This window comes from Petromyzon marinus, unplaced genomic scaffold (genome assembly GCF_048934315.1).
Source record: "Petromyzon marinus isolate PM22_M1 ecotype Great Lakes invasive population unplaced genomic scaffold, UKy_Petmar_22M1.pri1.0 PM_G_Scaffold_19, whole genome shotgun sequence".
In the NCBI taxonomy this organism is placed as follows: domain Eukaryota; kingdom Metazoa; phylum Chordata; class Hyperoartia; order Petromyzontiformes; family Petromyzontidae; genus Petromyzon; species Petromyzon marinus.
The window spans coordinates 1,300,486-1,314,546 of record NW_027422750.1 but is presented as its reverse complement, the minus strand read 5'-3'; the positions used below and the strand labels follow the sequence as shown (position 1 = coordinate 1,314,546).

Sequence of the window (14,061 nt, the reverse complement as noted above, 5' to 3'; positions counted from 1 at the left end):
TACCTGATGATGGCTGCTTGTGTTGCAACCGAAACGTCGTACACTATTATGTTATTTTATTATTTCTTCTTTATACGTGACTTTACCGAAAAAAACAAAGATTAATTCCTGCAGTCACAAAAGCTTCGAACCAAGTTTAGTTCTAAAGAAATACAATTTTAAATCCAGATGATTTAAAATCGCATAGCTCCAGTGGCTTCCTAATATCGGAAGGAAGAGCGTTCCAGACGGCCGCGGCAGCGCATCTGAGAGTGTGCGATGCAGTGGCCGTCCTTGTTCGATGGCCAATCAAAATGTTGCGTTGCTACGTTTGATTTTATACATGGTAGGTTAAATTCGTGGCAATATCCTCAAATAACATTAACATGTGAAATGTTATAAATGTGTTGAACTATCAAACATATGCGCCGTTTCAATTGTTTACTGCTTGTGACATTTGAATCCACAATGATATAACGCACGCAGCTATTTTGCCAGTCTAATCGTGGGTCGGGTCGGGTGTGCGATTGATGTCTCTGGTCTGGCGGGCACAGACCACGTGCAGCGAAACGCCGTACACTCAGTGGTGACCACCTGGCTAGCTACACTAGTCACGTGATAACTAGTGTAGCTAGCGTGGTGGTCACCACCTGGCTAGCTACACCAGTCACGTGATAACTAGTGTAGCTAGCCTGGTGGTCACCACCTGGCTAGATACACCAGTCACGTGGTAACTAGTGTAGCTAGCCTGGTGGTCACCACCTGGCTAGATACACCAGTCACATGATAACTAGTGTAGCTAGCCTGGTGGTCACCACCTGGCTAGCTACACTAGTCACGTGTCTCTGGTCTGGCGGGCACGGACCACGTGCAGTGAAACGCCGTACACTCAGTGTTGCTGTGCCTCATCAGTTAGAGTTTTTAATTTCCGCCAACAAACCGCGTCAAATATATCCTCAGCTATCAACAACAAATTAAATACGTCATTTTATATTTTCCTCTCTCTCTCTCGAAAAACGAACCGTATTCCAAATATGTGCACGCAATACACATTCGCGAAAATCAAACACGCATGCCGTGATGAGTGCCGGTGACTCCAGGTTGTCTCTGGCCGCTGCTGGAGCTCACAGGAACATTCTGGTGAGTCGCTTTTAGGGGGGCTCACCGGTGCTCTGTGTACTACTATACACTGTACACTACTATACACTGTACGCTATACTATACACTGTACGCTATACTATACACTGTACACTATACACTGTACGCTATACTATACACTGTACACTATACACTGCACACTATACACTGTACGCTATACTATACACTGTACACTATACTATACACAACTATACACTACATTACTATACACTACACAACTATACACTGTACACTATACACAACTATACACTACATTACTATACACTACACAACTATACACTGTACACTATACACAACTATACACTACATTACTATACACTACACTACTATGCACTACATTACTATACACTACACTACTATACACTACACTATACCCTACACTACTATAAACTACAGTACTATACGCTACTATACACTATGCACTACTATACACTACAATGTAATATACACTACTATACACTACAATCGGTCCTGGGCCTCCCCTAGGTTGACTCAAAAGAGTAGCTGGTGTAGCGGTGTGTCGTAGTAAACAAAGCCACTGGGGAGACAAAGGCGGTTCGGCGTGGTGCTGGCCACCCACCCTCTCATGTGCCACAGTGCCGGCAGCCTTGATAGGTGCTTCTCTTCGCTAACAGCACTTGCCCCTATAGCCTGCCGTGGCTACACGGGGGACCTTTGTGTCTGTGTGAGTGATGACATGTGGCTCCGTGATGCCTCTGTCCGCTGGGATGCAGCTGAAGCCGGTGCCTGCGATGCTTCGTCTGCTGCAGTCGGTCGGTGTCGAGGGCGACACATTCACGTGGGAGCAGGTGGGTCCCATCACGACCACCAACACCATCATCATCTGCGTGGCTAGGAGATGTTGACTACCTCGCCTGGTGTACAGGAGGTCGTGGTACCCACCATCATCATTATCAGGGTGGCTAGGAGATGTTGACTACCTCGCCTGGTGTACAGGAGGTCGTGGATTCCATCGCGACCCTGACACCTGCTGTATAATTTGGATTTGCAGGATTATCACACATGGCTACGTGTGGTGCGAAAGAAGTTCAACATAGTACAGACGTTACACTCACCCACCCACTCACCCAACCACTCGTCCACCCACTCATTCACTGACCTACTCACTCAGCCACCCACTCACCCAACCACTCACCCACTCCATTTACCCACACACTAACACTCACTCATCCAACCACTCACTCATCCACTCACTCACCCAACCACTCACTCGACTCACCCTCTAACCCATCCACTCACCCTCTAACCCATCCACTCACTGACTAGTCCATCTCTTCCGCCCATGCCACTAAATCACTGATCCACCCACCCACTCACTGATTCTCTCACTGATCCACACACCCACTCACTCACCTACTCACTCACCTACCCACCTACTCACCCACTCAATCACTCAACCACCCACTCACCTACCCACCCACTCACCCACTCAATCACTCAACCACCCACTCACTAACTCATCCACTCACTCACCCACTCACTCACCCACCCACCTACTCACCCACTCAGTCACCCACTCGTGTGTGTGCATGCATGCGTGTGTGTGTGCGTGTGTGTGTGTGTGCGTCCCACGTAGGCGCACCACTACGTGGGACAATACATCAAGCGGAGACAACTTTACGATGTAGAGAGGCCGTACCTGGTGAGGTGTGGCGGGGACCCCCTGGGGGAGGTGTTTGGTGTGGAGGGATTCTCACTCAGAGATCCCAGGTGAGGGAGATACAAAGAGGGTGGAGAGAGAGTGGGTGGGTGAGTGAGTGTGGGTGAGCGGATGAGTTATTTAGTGAGTGAGTGGGAAGGCGAGTGGGGGAGTGAATTATTGAGTGGATGGGTGAGCTGTTTAGTGAGTGGGCGAGTGATTGAGTGGGTGAATATTCTTTGGTTCTTTCACTAAAGTCACGTAGATAGAAAAATTATATTAAAAAAGTGAAATAAAAATAAACAAGCACAAGAGAGAGAGGGGTGGAGAGAGAGAGAGGGGCGGGAGATAGAGCCTGCATCCAAACGCAGCCTGGATCTCCCTGTCTCTCTCTTCCAGACACTCGGTGGCAGCGCTGTTCGTGAAGTCATTCTCCATAGTGACGGCCGACAGCAGGCGAGGTGAAGTTCCCCTCCCTCCTCCTCACTCCCTCCCTCCTTCTCACTCCCTCCCCGGGTTCATAGCGCGACGTAGCACTAACTACTACTACACTACCGCTACCCATATACAGTCACACACTCACACACTCACACATTCACTCACTCACTCTCTTCTTTTTCTTCCCCTTCAGCCGGTGCCAACGTCACCACCACCTCCACCACTTCCTCTCCATCTTGCGCTCCGACCGGTGGCGGTGCTGTTGGGGTGGGTGGTGGTGGTGGTGGTGTGGGTGGTGGTGTGGGTGGTTGTGGTGGTGGTAGTGGTGTGGGTGGTGGTGGCGGTGGTGTAGGTGGTGGTTGTGATGGTGGTGGTGTGGGTGGTGGTGGTGTTGGTGTGGTTGGTGGTGTTGGTGTGGGTGGTGGTGTTGGTGTGGGTGGTGGTGGCAGTGGTGGTGGCGGTGGTGTGGGTGGTGGTGTTGGTGTGGGTGATGGTGGTGGTGTGGGTGGTGGTGTTGGTGTGGGTGGTAGTGTTGGTGTTGTTGGTGTGGTTGGTTGTGTGGGTGGTGCTGGTGGTGTGGGTGGTGCTGGTGGTGTTATCGTGGGTGAGTGCGTGGTGTGCCGGAGTGAGCCGCGTAGCTGCACGTTAGTTCACGGCGACAGCGGTTACCTTGCCACGTGCCGCCGCTGCGCCTTGGAGCTGCAGCGGCGTGGCATGGCCTGCCCACTCTGCCGCAGGGAGATCCACTCTGTGGTGCACACGTTCCTGTCCTGACACGACACACAACAGACACACACAGACACACACACAGACACAACAACAACAACCGCCATTCGCCACTAAGTGGCGGTGACATCACCACGACGCTTGTGCCAGGCTATGTGTACCCTGAGGCAACGTGAAGTGCAGAACGTCCGCTGGCAGGTCACAGGGCAAACCCAGGTGCCACGGGTCGACTGACTGAGATGACTGGCTGATGCACCACCTGTGCCTCCTACTGTGCCAACCTGCTGTGCTTTAGCCACCCGGCGCTCCGCTCGTTCTGAGCGTCGCTCCTCCGCCCTCCATTGTTGTTGGAGTGCGACTACCTCCAACTGCCCAGTAGCATCCTTCACGAGCCTCCTCCACAGAGGCCGATCTTGACACCGCTGGTACCGGTCATCGGCAAGTCCACTCAGCTCCACGTCCTCCTGTACCACATCACTCCATTTCTTCTCTAACCCGTGCCGCACCCGCTTAGCCCCCTCAATCCGGCCGAACAAAAGCTGTTTCGGCATGCGGTGGCAGGGCATGCGGGCTACATGACCCAGCCATTGCAGCCTTGCCCGCTGGAGGAGCTCACCGATGGGACCTTGCCCAGATCTTTGAAGGATTTGTGAGCTCCTCACACAATCCAGTCTGGTTAAACCCAGGATGGATCGTAGGCAGGCCAGCTTAAATGTTTCTAACCGGCGAAGATGTTCCATTAGGGGGGTCCACGTTTCGCAAGCGTAGAGAAGGGAGGGAATGACCGTGGCCGAGAGGACCTGAAGCTTAGTGCGGAGCGACAGACCAGGTAGCTTCCACACAGCGTTACGCAACCGATGAAAAGATATTGCCGCTCGACTGATTCGGAGTGAGACCTCTGCTGTTAAACTGGTGCCAATCATAAGCACACTGCCCAGGTATGGGAAACTCTCCACTCTCTCCACAACTGCCCCATCACCGATTGGGAGTTGTGGGGGTGGAGTGTCCGATGGTACAAAATACACAGACATACACACACAGACACGCACACACACAGACATGCACAACAATAACAACAACTGCCATTCGCCACTAAGTGGCGAATCGCGTCACCACGACGCTTGTGCCAGGACATGTGCACCTTGAGGCCACGTGAAGTGTCGAACGACCGCTGGCAGGAGGTCACGGGGCAGACCCAGGTGCCACGGGTCGACTGACTGAGATGAGATACACACAAAGAGACACAGAGAGACAGATACACAGACACAGATACACACAGACACACACAGACACAGATACACAGAGAGACAGAGAGAGACAGAGAGAGACAGATAGATACACAGAGAGCGTTTGTTAATTTATGTCTCCTTAAGGACAATTTAATGTTCATGTTTTTACCTCAGAATGTAAAAAAAAATGTTCCTCGTAATGTTCAAAATATTTTTTTGTCTACCTCAGAATGTTTATAAAAAAATTAACCTCAGAATGTTATTTTTTACCTCAATGTAAAAAAGATTTGCTTTTACCTCAGAATATAAAAAAAATGTTTACCTCAATGTAGAAATTCTATTTTTTTACCTCACTCGCACTCTTGAATGCGTTTATTGCCGTTTAATATATTAAACTTTTGCACATTTTACCTCATCGTTTCCTGTCATCACTTTACGAGTTCACCGTGTGTGCACTGTGTGTGTGGGGAGCGTTGGTGCGGCAAAGCAAACCCCTCCAGTGAAGGCCCCCCGTGTGGCATCTAACAGACTGTAGGGGCAAGTGTCTCTTAGCAGCTCGCAGCAGCTGCGACCACCGTCACGACAAAATTATCTTACATCCACGTCCACCCTCTGTGAATATTCACACGCACGTGGGAGACGCGCTAACCCATCCCTAGCGATCCGAGCGGTGCGTCTTAAGAGTGCGAGGATTATTCTCCTGGCCGCTCTAACACCGTTCCCACGTGACGAGCGACCGGACGGAGCTGCTTTCACTTGGTGCAGGGCAGGCCGCTCGCGTGGACCAAGATTGGCACAGCAGCTCAGTGGGGGGCCCCCCTACACCCTGGTGGCAATACACTTAGTTTAGTTTTACTTAGGGTCTCTGTTAGTGTGGGTCTCTGTGGGTATCTGTGTGGGTCTCTATGGGTCTCTGTGGGTCTCTGTGGGTCTCTATGAGTATGGGTCTCTGTGGGTCTCTGTGGGTATGGGTCTCTGTGGGTCTGTGTGGGTCTCTATGAGTATGGGTCTCTGTGGGCCTGTGTGGGTCTCTATGAGTGTGGGTCTCTGTGAGTCTATGTGGGTCTCTGTGAGTCTGTGTGGGTCTCTATGAGTATGGGTCTCTGTGAGTGTGTGTGGGTCTCTATGGGTCTCTGTGGGTCTATGTGGGTCTCTATGAGTATGGGTCTCTGTGGGTGTCTGTGTGGGTCTCTATGAGTATGGGTCTCTGTGGGTGTCTCTGTGGGTCTGTGTGGGTCTCTATGAGTATGGGTCTGTGGGTCTATGTGAGTGTGGGTGTCTGTGGGTCTCTGTGAGTCTATGTGGGTCTCTATGAGTCTCTTTGGGTGTCTGTGCGTCTCTATGAGTCTCTGTGGGTGTCTCTGTGGGTCTCTATGAGTCTCTGTGGGTGTCTCTGTGGGTCTCTATGAGTCTCTGTGGGTGTCTCTGTTGGTCTGTGTGGGTCTCTGTGAGTATGTGTGGGTCTCTATGAGTATGGGTCTCTATGAGTATGGGTCTCTATGAGTCTCTGTGGGTCTCTGTGAGTATGGGTCTCTATGAGTCTGTGAGTCTGTGTGGGTCTCTGTGGGTCTCTATGAGTCTCTATGGGTCTGTGTGGGTCTTTCCCTCCCCCCCCCTTTATCCCCTGGCCGTCGCCTCCCCCTCGGGTGCGGCCACGCCCACACCTCATCCAATCAGGAGTCTCTGGCTCACGGATGACGCGTCACCTCCGGCTTCCGGCGCTCAGCAGCACTTCCGGGGGCGTGGAGAGTCCTGGGAGTCGGCGGCTGCGTCACGTGACGACTCCCACGTGGCTGCGTGCTGCCCGCTCCGTCCGTAGTTACCGTGAAAGACTTGAGACTTGCTGTATTTAGACTATATCGTGACATATTGAGGCGTTTAAACAATCACGGTTTGTTACTTGAACGATTTCCCTTCCCGCCGTGTAATAATGGACAGTATTTGGTAAGACTTTGTTTTGTTTTTCATCATAACGGGACACATTTTTTACATTATTCCACATGCATAGCGGGGGGTAGGGTGTGAGCTTGAGACGTTTGGAAGCCGGTTTAGCATGAGCACTTTTAAGATTTCGTCAATAATGTAATCGGTGTTGCTCAAGCAAATGCATTATGAAGTTTGCACACGTGTCAATAACAAATTGCATTTATTTTTTACACATGGGAAAATGTGTTCATTTTTTTTTTGCAGAAAATTGCAAATGTAGTTTCTTTTCCAAGTGTTGTGAAAATTCTGCCTTTATTCTTAATGCTCTGTTGAGCACGAAGTGCCCGTGGCGTAACCTGTGGTAATCTCCATATATATGAAAGGCAAAGTTGTGATTGTGTGTGTTGTCTGTACTTCTCCACATGCAACAAACTGGAAATTTGCCATGTGGGTACTTTCCAGACTGTACACCATGCACAAATTATGAAAATACACTTTTGTATATTTTTTTTGGGGGGGGGGCTCAATGTATTTATTTTTTGCATGGCAAGTGAGCTGTGACGTCAAATCTGTCACGTGACCACTTGTGTGCACCCAGCACGTGCCTGTCCGAGTAATAAACTCCACTTGTGAACACTTGTGTGTACCCAGCACGTGCCTGCCCAAGTAATAAACTCCACTTGTGTGTACCCAGCACGTGCCTGCCCGAGTAATAAACTCCACACGTGAACACTTGTGTGTACCCAGCACGTGCCTGCCCGAGTAATAAACTCCACACGTGAACACTTGTGTGTGTACCCAGCACGTGCCTGTCCGAGTAATAAACTCCACTCGTGAACACTTGTGTGAACCCAGCACGTGCCTGTCCGAGTAATAAACTCCACTCGTGAACACTTGTGTGAACCCAGCACGTGCCTGTCCGAGTAATAAACTCCACTCGTTAACACTTGTGTGTGTACCCAGCACGTGCCTGTCCAAGTAATAAACTCCACTCGTTAACACTTGTGTGTACCCAGCACGTGCCTGTCCAAGTAATAAACTCCACTCGTTAACACTTGTGTGCGCCCAGCACGTGCCTGTCCAAGTAATAAACTCCACTCGTGAACACTTGTGTGAACCCAGCACGTGCCTGTCCGAGTAATAAACTCCACTCGTTAACACTTGTGTGTACCCAGCACGTGCCTGTCCGAGTAATAAACTCCACTCGTGAACACTTGTGTGAACCCAGCACGTGCCTGTCTGAGTAATAAACTCCACTCGTGAACACTTGTGTGTACCCAGCACGTGCCTGTCCGAGTAATAAACTCCACTCGTGAACACTTGTGTGTACCCAGCACGTGCCTGTCCGAGTAATAAACTCCACTTGTGTGTACCCAGCACGTGCCTGTCCAAGTAATACACTCCACTCGTGAACACTTGTGTGTACCCAGCACGTGCCTGTCCGAGTAATAAACTCCACTTGTGTGTACCCAGCACGTGCCTGTCCAAGTAATAAACTCCACACGTGAACACTTGTGTGTACCCAGCACGTGCCTGCCCAAGTAATAAACTCCTGAGCACGAGGCGCGAGCGACTAACCAAGACATGGACAGAAGCGAGTGGTGGCAAGGCGAGTTGGCAGACGACGTCTACCGCGTCCTTCGAGAGAAGGTATCCGCCTCTCTCATTAATAGGCCTCCTACACGCAGACGCAAATCCCACGAACTGATTTACATGGCACGTACGTTTGAGTGCTCGACTCGCAGTGGGAAAGTTGCAAGTTCAATCCTGGCCAGCGGGTCGACCCGGCCCCCTATCTCTCCGGGGACTATAACACGAGCGATATGGTACCTTGTGGAAGAATAAAAGTGGCTGTGCTTTGGAGGTACGGATCTCCACACCTTATGGTTTTTTTTCATCATAGGCTGAGGACTACCGAATGAGTTCTTCGCCATCTTTCACTCGCTTGAACAGGGAGACAATTTGGCCCGTGGCTTTTGTCACTCTTGGTTTGCGTGACGGCGAAAATTAACTGCTGTGGCCCACCGTAACCGGGCACGTCGCCTCCTTAGACCCCCAGAATAATCTATTATCGTTTAAAAACACCTCTTGACCTCTTGACCCAACTCTACAGCGTCCCAACTGCTCTCCCAACCCCGTGTCCTCTGTTTTTTCCCCCTCACAGGAGCTGTCGCTGCCTCGGTTTTGCGCACGCTCGCCCCAGCTGCACCTCCGTCGCCACTTCGTCGACCTCCTGGCAACTCTGAGCGAGCAGCTGCAGCTGGGTGTGGCCACGCACCACCTGGCCATCCCGATGTTAGACGTGTTCATGGACCGCCACAACATCACCGTCCGCTGCCTCTACACCTGCTCAATCTGCTACCTCATTATAGCAGGTCGGTCAATCGCTCACGTGACCCACCCACCCACCCGATCACTCGCTCATCTCTCGCTCGCACGCTTGGTCGCTTGTTCACCGTCGGCATGCGTGTCCCTGACACCCTGCGCAGCCAAGTTCGAGGAGATGGGTGAGCAGGTGCCGCGACTGGACTGGGTGAACCGGCTGGAGGTGATGACCAAGCAAGGGCTGAGTCTGTCCAAGGAGGAATTGCAGCAGACGGAGGTAGCTGCATGCCCATATTAATTTGGCATGCAATGTTTCACCCCAGAACCGTTCCGTGCATTGTCATGATTCAAGGTCGCGATTTGATTCAAGAAACCAATTGTTTTGTCTTGTTACTTTACAATCTTACTCTTTGGGTCTGTCGGTAAAGTCACGTAGATAGAAAAATAATTTTAAAAATCTCGACGTTTCGATGGCAACACAAGCAGTCGTCCTCATGTGATTGCTTTTGTTGCGATCGAAACGTCAAAGACCCAAAGAATATGAACACATCATCTCTGTTTCATGCCAACTAATTATTCTGTAGACAATTTGAATGTACAGCCCGAATTTTAATATAGAAGCGTGTCTTCTTACTAGATAACAGGAAGGCAAAAGCTGCAGAATAACATTACCACAGCAGACCTGACGAATGAACGTGGAGTGGTGCTCATTTATTTGTATGGCACTGGAACAAGTGCAGGAAATTCTCCCATCCTATGGTGGGGCTCAGTCTCTCCATAAAACAATCACCCCGTGACGATTTGCTTGCGATGCGATGGAAACGTCGTGATATTTTTTATTAATTTTTCAAATCTACGTGGCTTTACCGACAGACCCAAAAGAATATGATGGTCTTCTTTGGTTCTTTCGGTAAAGTCACGTAGAATGAGAATAAAATAATAACTTGATAAAATAAAATAACACAATAATGAGAATATTATTGTGTTATTTTATCAATTTATTATTTTATTCTCATTCTACGTGACTTTACCAAAAGAACCAAAGAAGATGAATCCTTGCAAGTCACGAAAGCTTCAAATCGAAATTTAATATGATGGTCATTGCATTTACCCGTGCAGACGAAGGGCCGAGTTGACTCCTTGACCAGACATTTGAACTGTTTTGCGAGCCATGCACCAAATAAACCCTCCAGGCAACACGCAGCAGCGTGGCGGACTGAATGCTTCACGGAGTGGTGGCAGCTGTGCCGTGCCAGCCCACTCTCCCGTCTGCCTCCCCCCTGCACAGTTCCTGCTGCTGCGTACAATCGACTGGAACCTGTGCACGCCCACAGCGGCGCACTTCGTGGACCACTTCCTGTGGCTGTCGCGGCGTGAGGACGCCCCGGCTGGAGGCTCGTCCTACCGGCACGCGTACACCATCAAGTACACGGCCCACTTCCTTCAGCTCGCCCTGCAAGGTGCTCGCAGAGCTGTAGAGGAGCGCTTCGTAGGCACCGGCCTTGCAGCGCTAAGGTGACCGGCGACAGAAGGGGCAGTGCCTGAAACGTCACCGAATATATATATTTTTGTCCAACGTCGGAATGTTTGTTCAAATGTTCAGGGTGCCGTTGGCCCAACGTTCCTCATTCACTGGGTGCTTGTGCGTTTAAGCGTCTGTGTGCCTGCCTGTCATTCCTGTGTGCAGGGTAGAGGTGGCGTAGCGGTTAGCGCTACGCTGCAGCTACGACCCTGGACACCCTGGTCCAACGCCCGCTCACGGCTATCACCGGTGACGATTATCTGAACCGGTCCTGGGCCTCCCCTAGGTCGACTCGGCCTCAAATGAGTAACTCAATGCGGTGTGTAAACATCGCCAGCACTGGGGAGACAAAGGCGGCCGGGCGTGGTGCTGACCGCCCACCCCCTCGTGTGTCGTGCCGACCTTCATAGGTGCTGCTACTCGCTAGCAGCACTTGCCCCAACAGTCTGTTAAGGCTAAACGGAGGGTTATTGTCTTTGTTTGTGTGTATGCAGACCACGTATTCCTGAGTTTCCGTCCATCCGTGGTGGCGGCTGCAAGCATAGCATTGGCCCGTATAGAAGTGAAGCTGCCCTCTGCGTGGACTCTGTACATGCAACACTTCACTGGCCTTGCCTGGGAGATGATCCTGCCATGCGCGGAGCAGCTGATTTGGTGATTTGCACGACAAACAACACAAAGCTCTCCTAAGTGACCGTTTAAGAGACCTATTAAGGCTGAGTTGTGGCTCACGAGGCAGCAACGTGCTCTTTTCTCTCCACAATTTATGTTTACAAACCATACCGGTTACCCGTTAAAGCCGAATTTATCCAAGGGAAATTGAATACAGGTTATGCATCGCTGCCCAAACCATCACTGCTGCCCAAACCATCACTGCTTTAAGATTAACTGTTAGTCACAGGAAGGTGAAAGTGTCTCCCAGATCAACTGAGCAATGTCGGTGGGACCAAGGTAGTCATGTCGATTCAACATTCACACGGTGGAGGCCAGTATCTCCAGAGGACAAATACTGTTGTCAAGTTGGCATGACGAGAGACTACTAAAAAAACCAACGAGTATGCCATTGTGCAACAGATGGCAAATATTTTAAACAATATCCATGACGACTAAATGAAGCTGATATGTGGATTCCTGTGCGTGCGAATTTCACGTCCTAGTCCATCACGGATGCCCTGAGACTCGGTGAGGGGCCCCAGCATTACCCATGGTGCCTTGTGACTCATTGGTAGATGGGCCCTTATGGTTGAGGTTTCTCATCACCTTGCTGAATTAAATAAGCAGATGAACGCTAAACGAGTAGACATTCTTACGGTGCTGTTGCTGGCTTCTTAGCATTTTGGGCCTGTGCTTAGCGACCGTTATTTAAACTTAACAACATTAAGTTGCACACTCTTAATTTTTAGAGATTGGGAAGTATGCTTTTCAGATTTTGCCCCGGGGTTTTTTCCACTTATGCTATATTGAGGACAAACTACTACAAACGACAGTACTATGCAGTGGTGTTAATTACTGCAGTACATCCCATGTGTTTTTATTGATGTCAAATTATTATATTGCTGTCAAGGGCACGGTGTGATATTGGGTTCAAGGATTACAAGATGGCTTGAACCTAACATGATTAGACACACAGGCATGGACCTGTGTGTGTCAAGATGGGCTTGAACCTAATATGATTAGACACACAGGCATGGACCTGTGTGTGTCAAGATGGGCTTGAACCTAACATGATTAGACCCACAGGCATGGACCTGTGTGCGTCAAGATGGGCTTGAACCTAACATGATTAGACACACAGGCATGGACCTGTGTGTGTCAAGATGGGCTTGAACCTAACATGATTAGACACACAGGCATGGACCTGTGTGTGTCAAGATGGGCTTGAACCTAAAATGATTAGACCCACAGGCATGGACCTGTGTGTGTCAAGATGGGCTTGAACCTAACATGATTAGACACACAGGCATGGACCTGTGTGTGTCAAGATGGGCTTGAACCTAACATGATTAGACCCACAGGCATGGACCTGTGTGTGTCAAGATGGGCTTGAACCTAACATGATTAGACCCACAGGCATGGACCTGTGTGTGTCAAGATGGGCTTGAACCTAACATGATTAAACACACAGGCATGGACCTGTGTGTGTCAAGATGGGCTTGAACCTAACATGATTAGACACACAGGCATGGACCTGTGTGTGTCAAGATGGGCTTGAACCTAACATGATGAGACCCACAGGCATGGACCTGTGTGTCTGTTCTAACTCTACGTCCTCCCCCTGTGTTCGAACTCTTCAGTAAATACAACTTCAACAGGAAGCAGGTCATGGAGCTTCAGGAAAATCCTGCTGTCCACTCTGAGCAGCCCTCCCACTCAGCCTCAGCCATACCACGTGTGCCTCGTCACCAGTCAACTCAACAGCAGCAGCAGCAGCAGCCACAGCCACTACAGCAGCCACAGCAACAGCAGCAACAGCAGCAGCAACAGCAGCAGCCACAGCAGCAGCAACAGCAGCAACAGCAGCAGCAGCAACAGTAGCAACAACAGCAACAACAGCAACAGCAACACCAGCAACAGCAACAACAGCAACAGCAGCAGCAGCTACAGCAGCAGCAGCAGTCACAGCAGCAGCAACAGCAGCAACAAATGATGCAGCAGCATCAGCAGCAGCCACAGCAGCAGCAGGAGGAGCAGAAGCACTGAGTGCCCACGCCGTGCCCCCCACGCCGTGCCCCCCACGCCGTGCCCCCCACGCCGTGCCCCCCACGCCGTGCCCCCCCCCCCCCCACGCTGCCTCGTGCCGGCCAAGCATCTGGTGCCCAAGTCGGTGCAGACGCCACCTGTGGAGGTGGGTCAGGAGATGGAGTCGTCGTCGCCGCCGCTGCCGCCGCCGTTCAGCAAAGAGACCCTTGGCAACATTTGGGATGACCACGATTTGGCCGCGCAAGCCGCGTGTCAGCAGGAACCTGGCCATCGAGCCGCACAACAGATATATCGGCGGGCTGTGCGGCGCTTGATGTTGCGTTTTCGGCAGGGCACTGATTTCAGGAATGCAGAACGCGGAGCGAGTTGTCGGTCAAAGCTCAGCTCGTCAGAGCTTT

At 50.8% G+C, this 14,061-nt stretch overlaps 2 protein-coding genes across 4 annotated transcripts; both read left to right on the top strand.

Moving 5' to 3' along the window:
* Positions 1–1,059: 1,059 nt before the first annotated feature.
* Positions 1,060–5,715, top strand: LOC142912128 (E3 ubiquitin-protein ligase Mdm2-like). The gene is made up of 6 exons (XM_076060446.1): positions 1,060–1,119; positions 1,872–1,946; positions 2,735–2,868; positions 3,197–3,258; positions 3,429–3,502; positions 5,662–5,715. The coding sequence occupies exons 1-6, from the start codon at positions 1,060–1,062 to the stop codon at positions 5,713–5,715; spliced, it is 459 nt and encodes a 152-aa protein (XP_075916561.1).
* Positions 5,716–6,938: 1,223 nt separating this feature from the next.
* LOC142912096 (cyclin-J-like) lies at positions 6,939–13,728 on the top strand. Of its 3 annotated transcripts, none has more exons than XM_076060400.1 (7): positions 6,939–7,134; positions 8,643–8,766; positions 9,281–9,491; positions 9,606–9,718; positions 10,730–10,901; positions 11,458–11,617; positions 13,258–13,728. In XM_076060400.1, the coding sequence occupies exons 2-7, from the start codon at positions 8,701–8,703 to the stop codon at positions 13,496–13,498; spliced, it is 963 nt and encodes a 320-aa protein (XP_075916515.1). In that variant the 5' UTR covers positions 6,939–7,134; positions 8,643–8,700; the 3' UTR covers positions 13,499–13,728. The 3 variants fall into 3 exon arrangements, with proteins under 3 accessions (XP_075916515.1, XP_075916517.1, XP_075916516.1); XM_076060402.1 differs by having other exon boundaries at positions 10,730–10,956; positions 13,258–13,343; XM_076060401.1 differs by lacking the exon at positions 13,258–13,728 and having other exon boundaries at positions 10,730–10,956; positions 11,458–11,732.
* Positions 13,729–14,061: the final 333 nt, after the last annotated feature.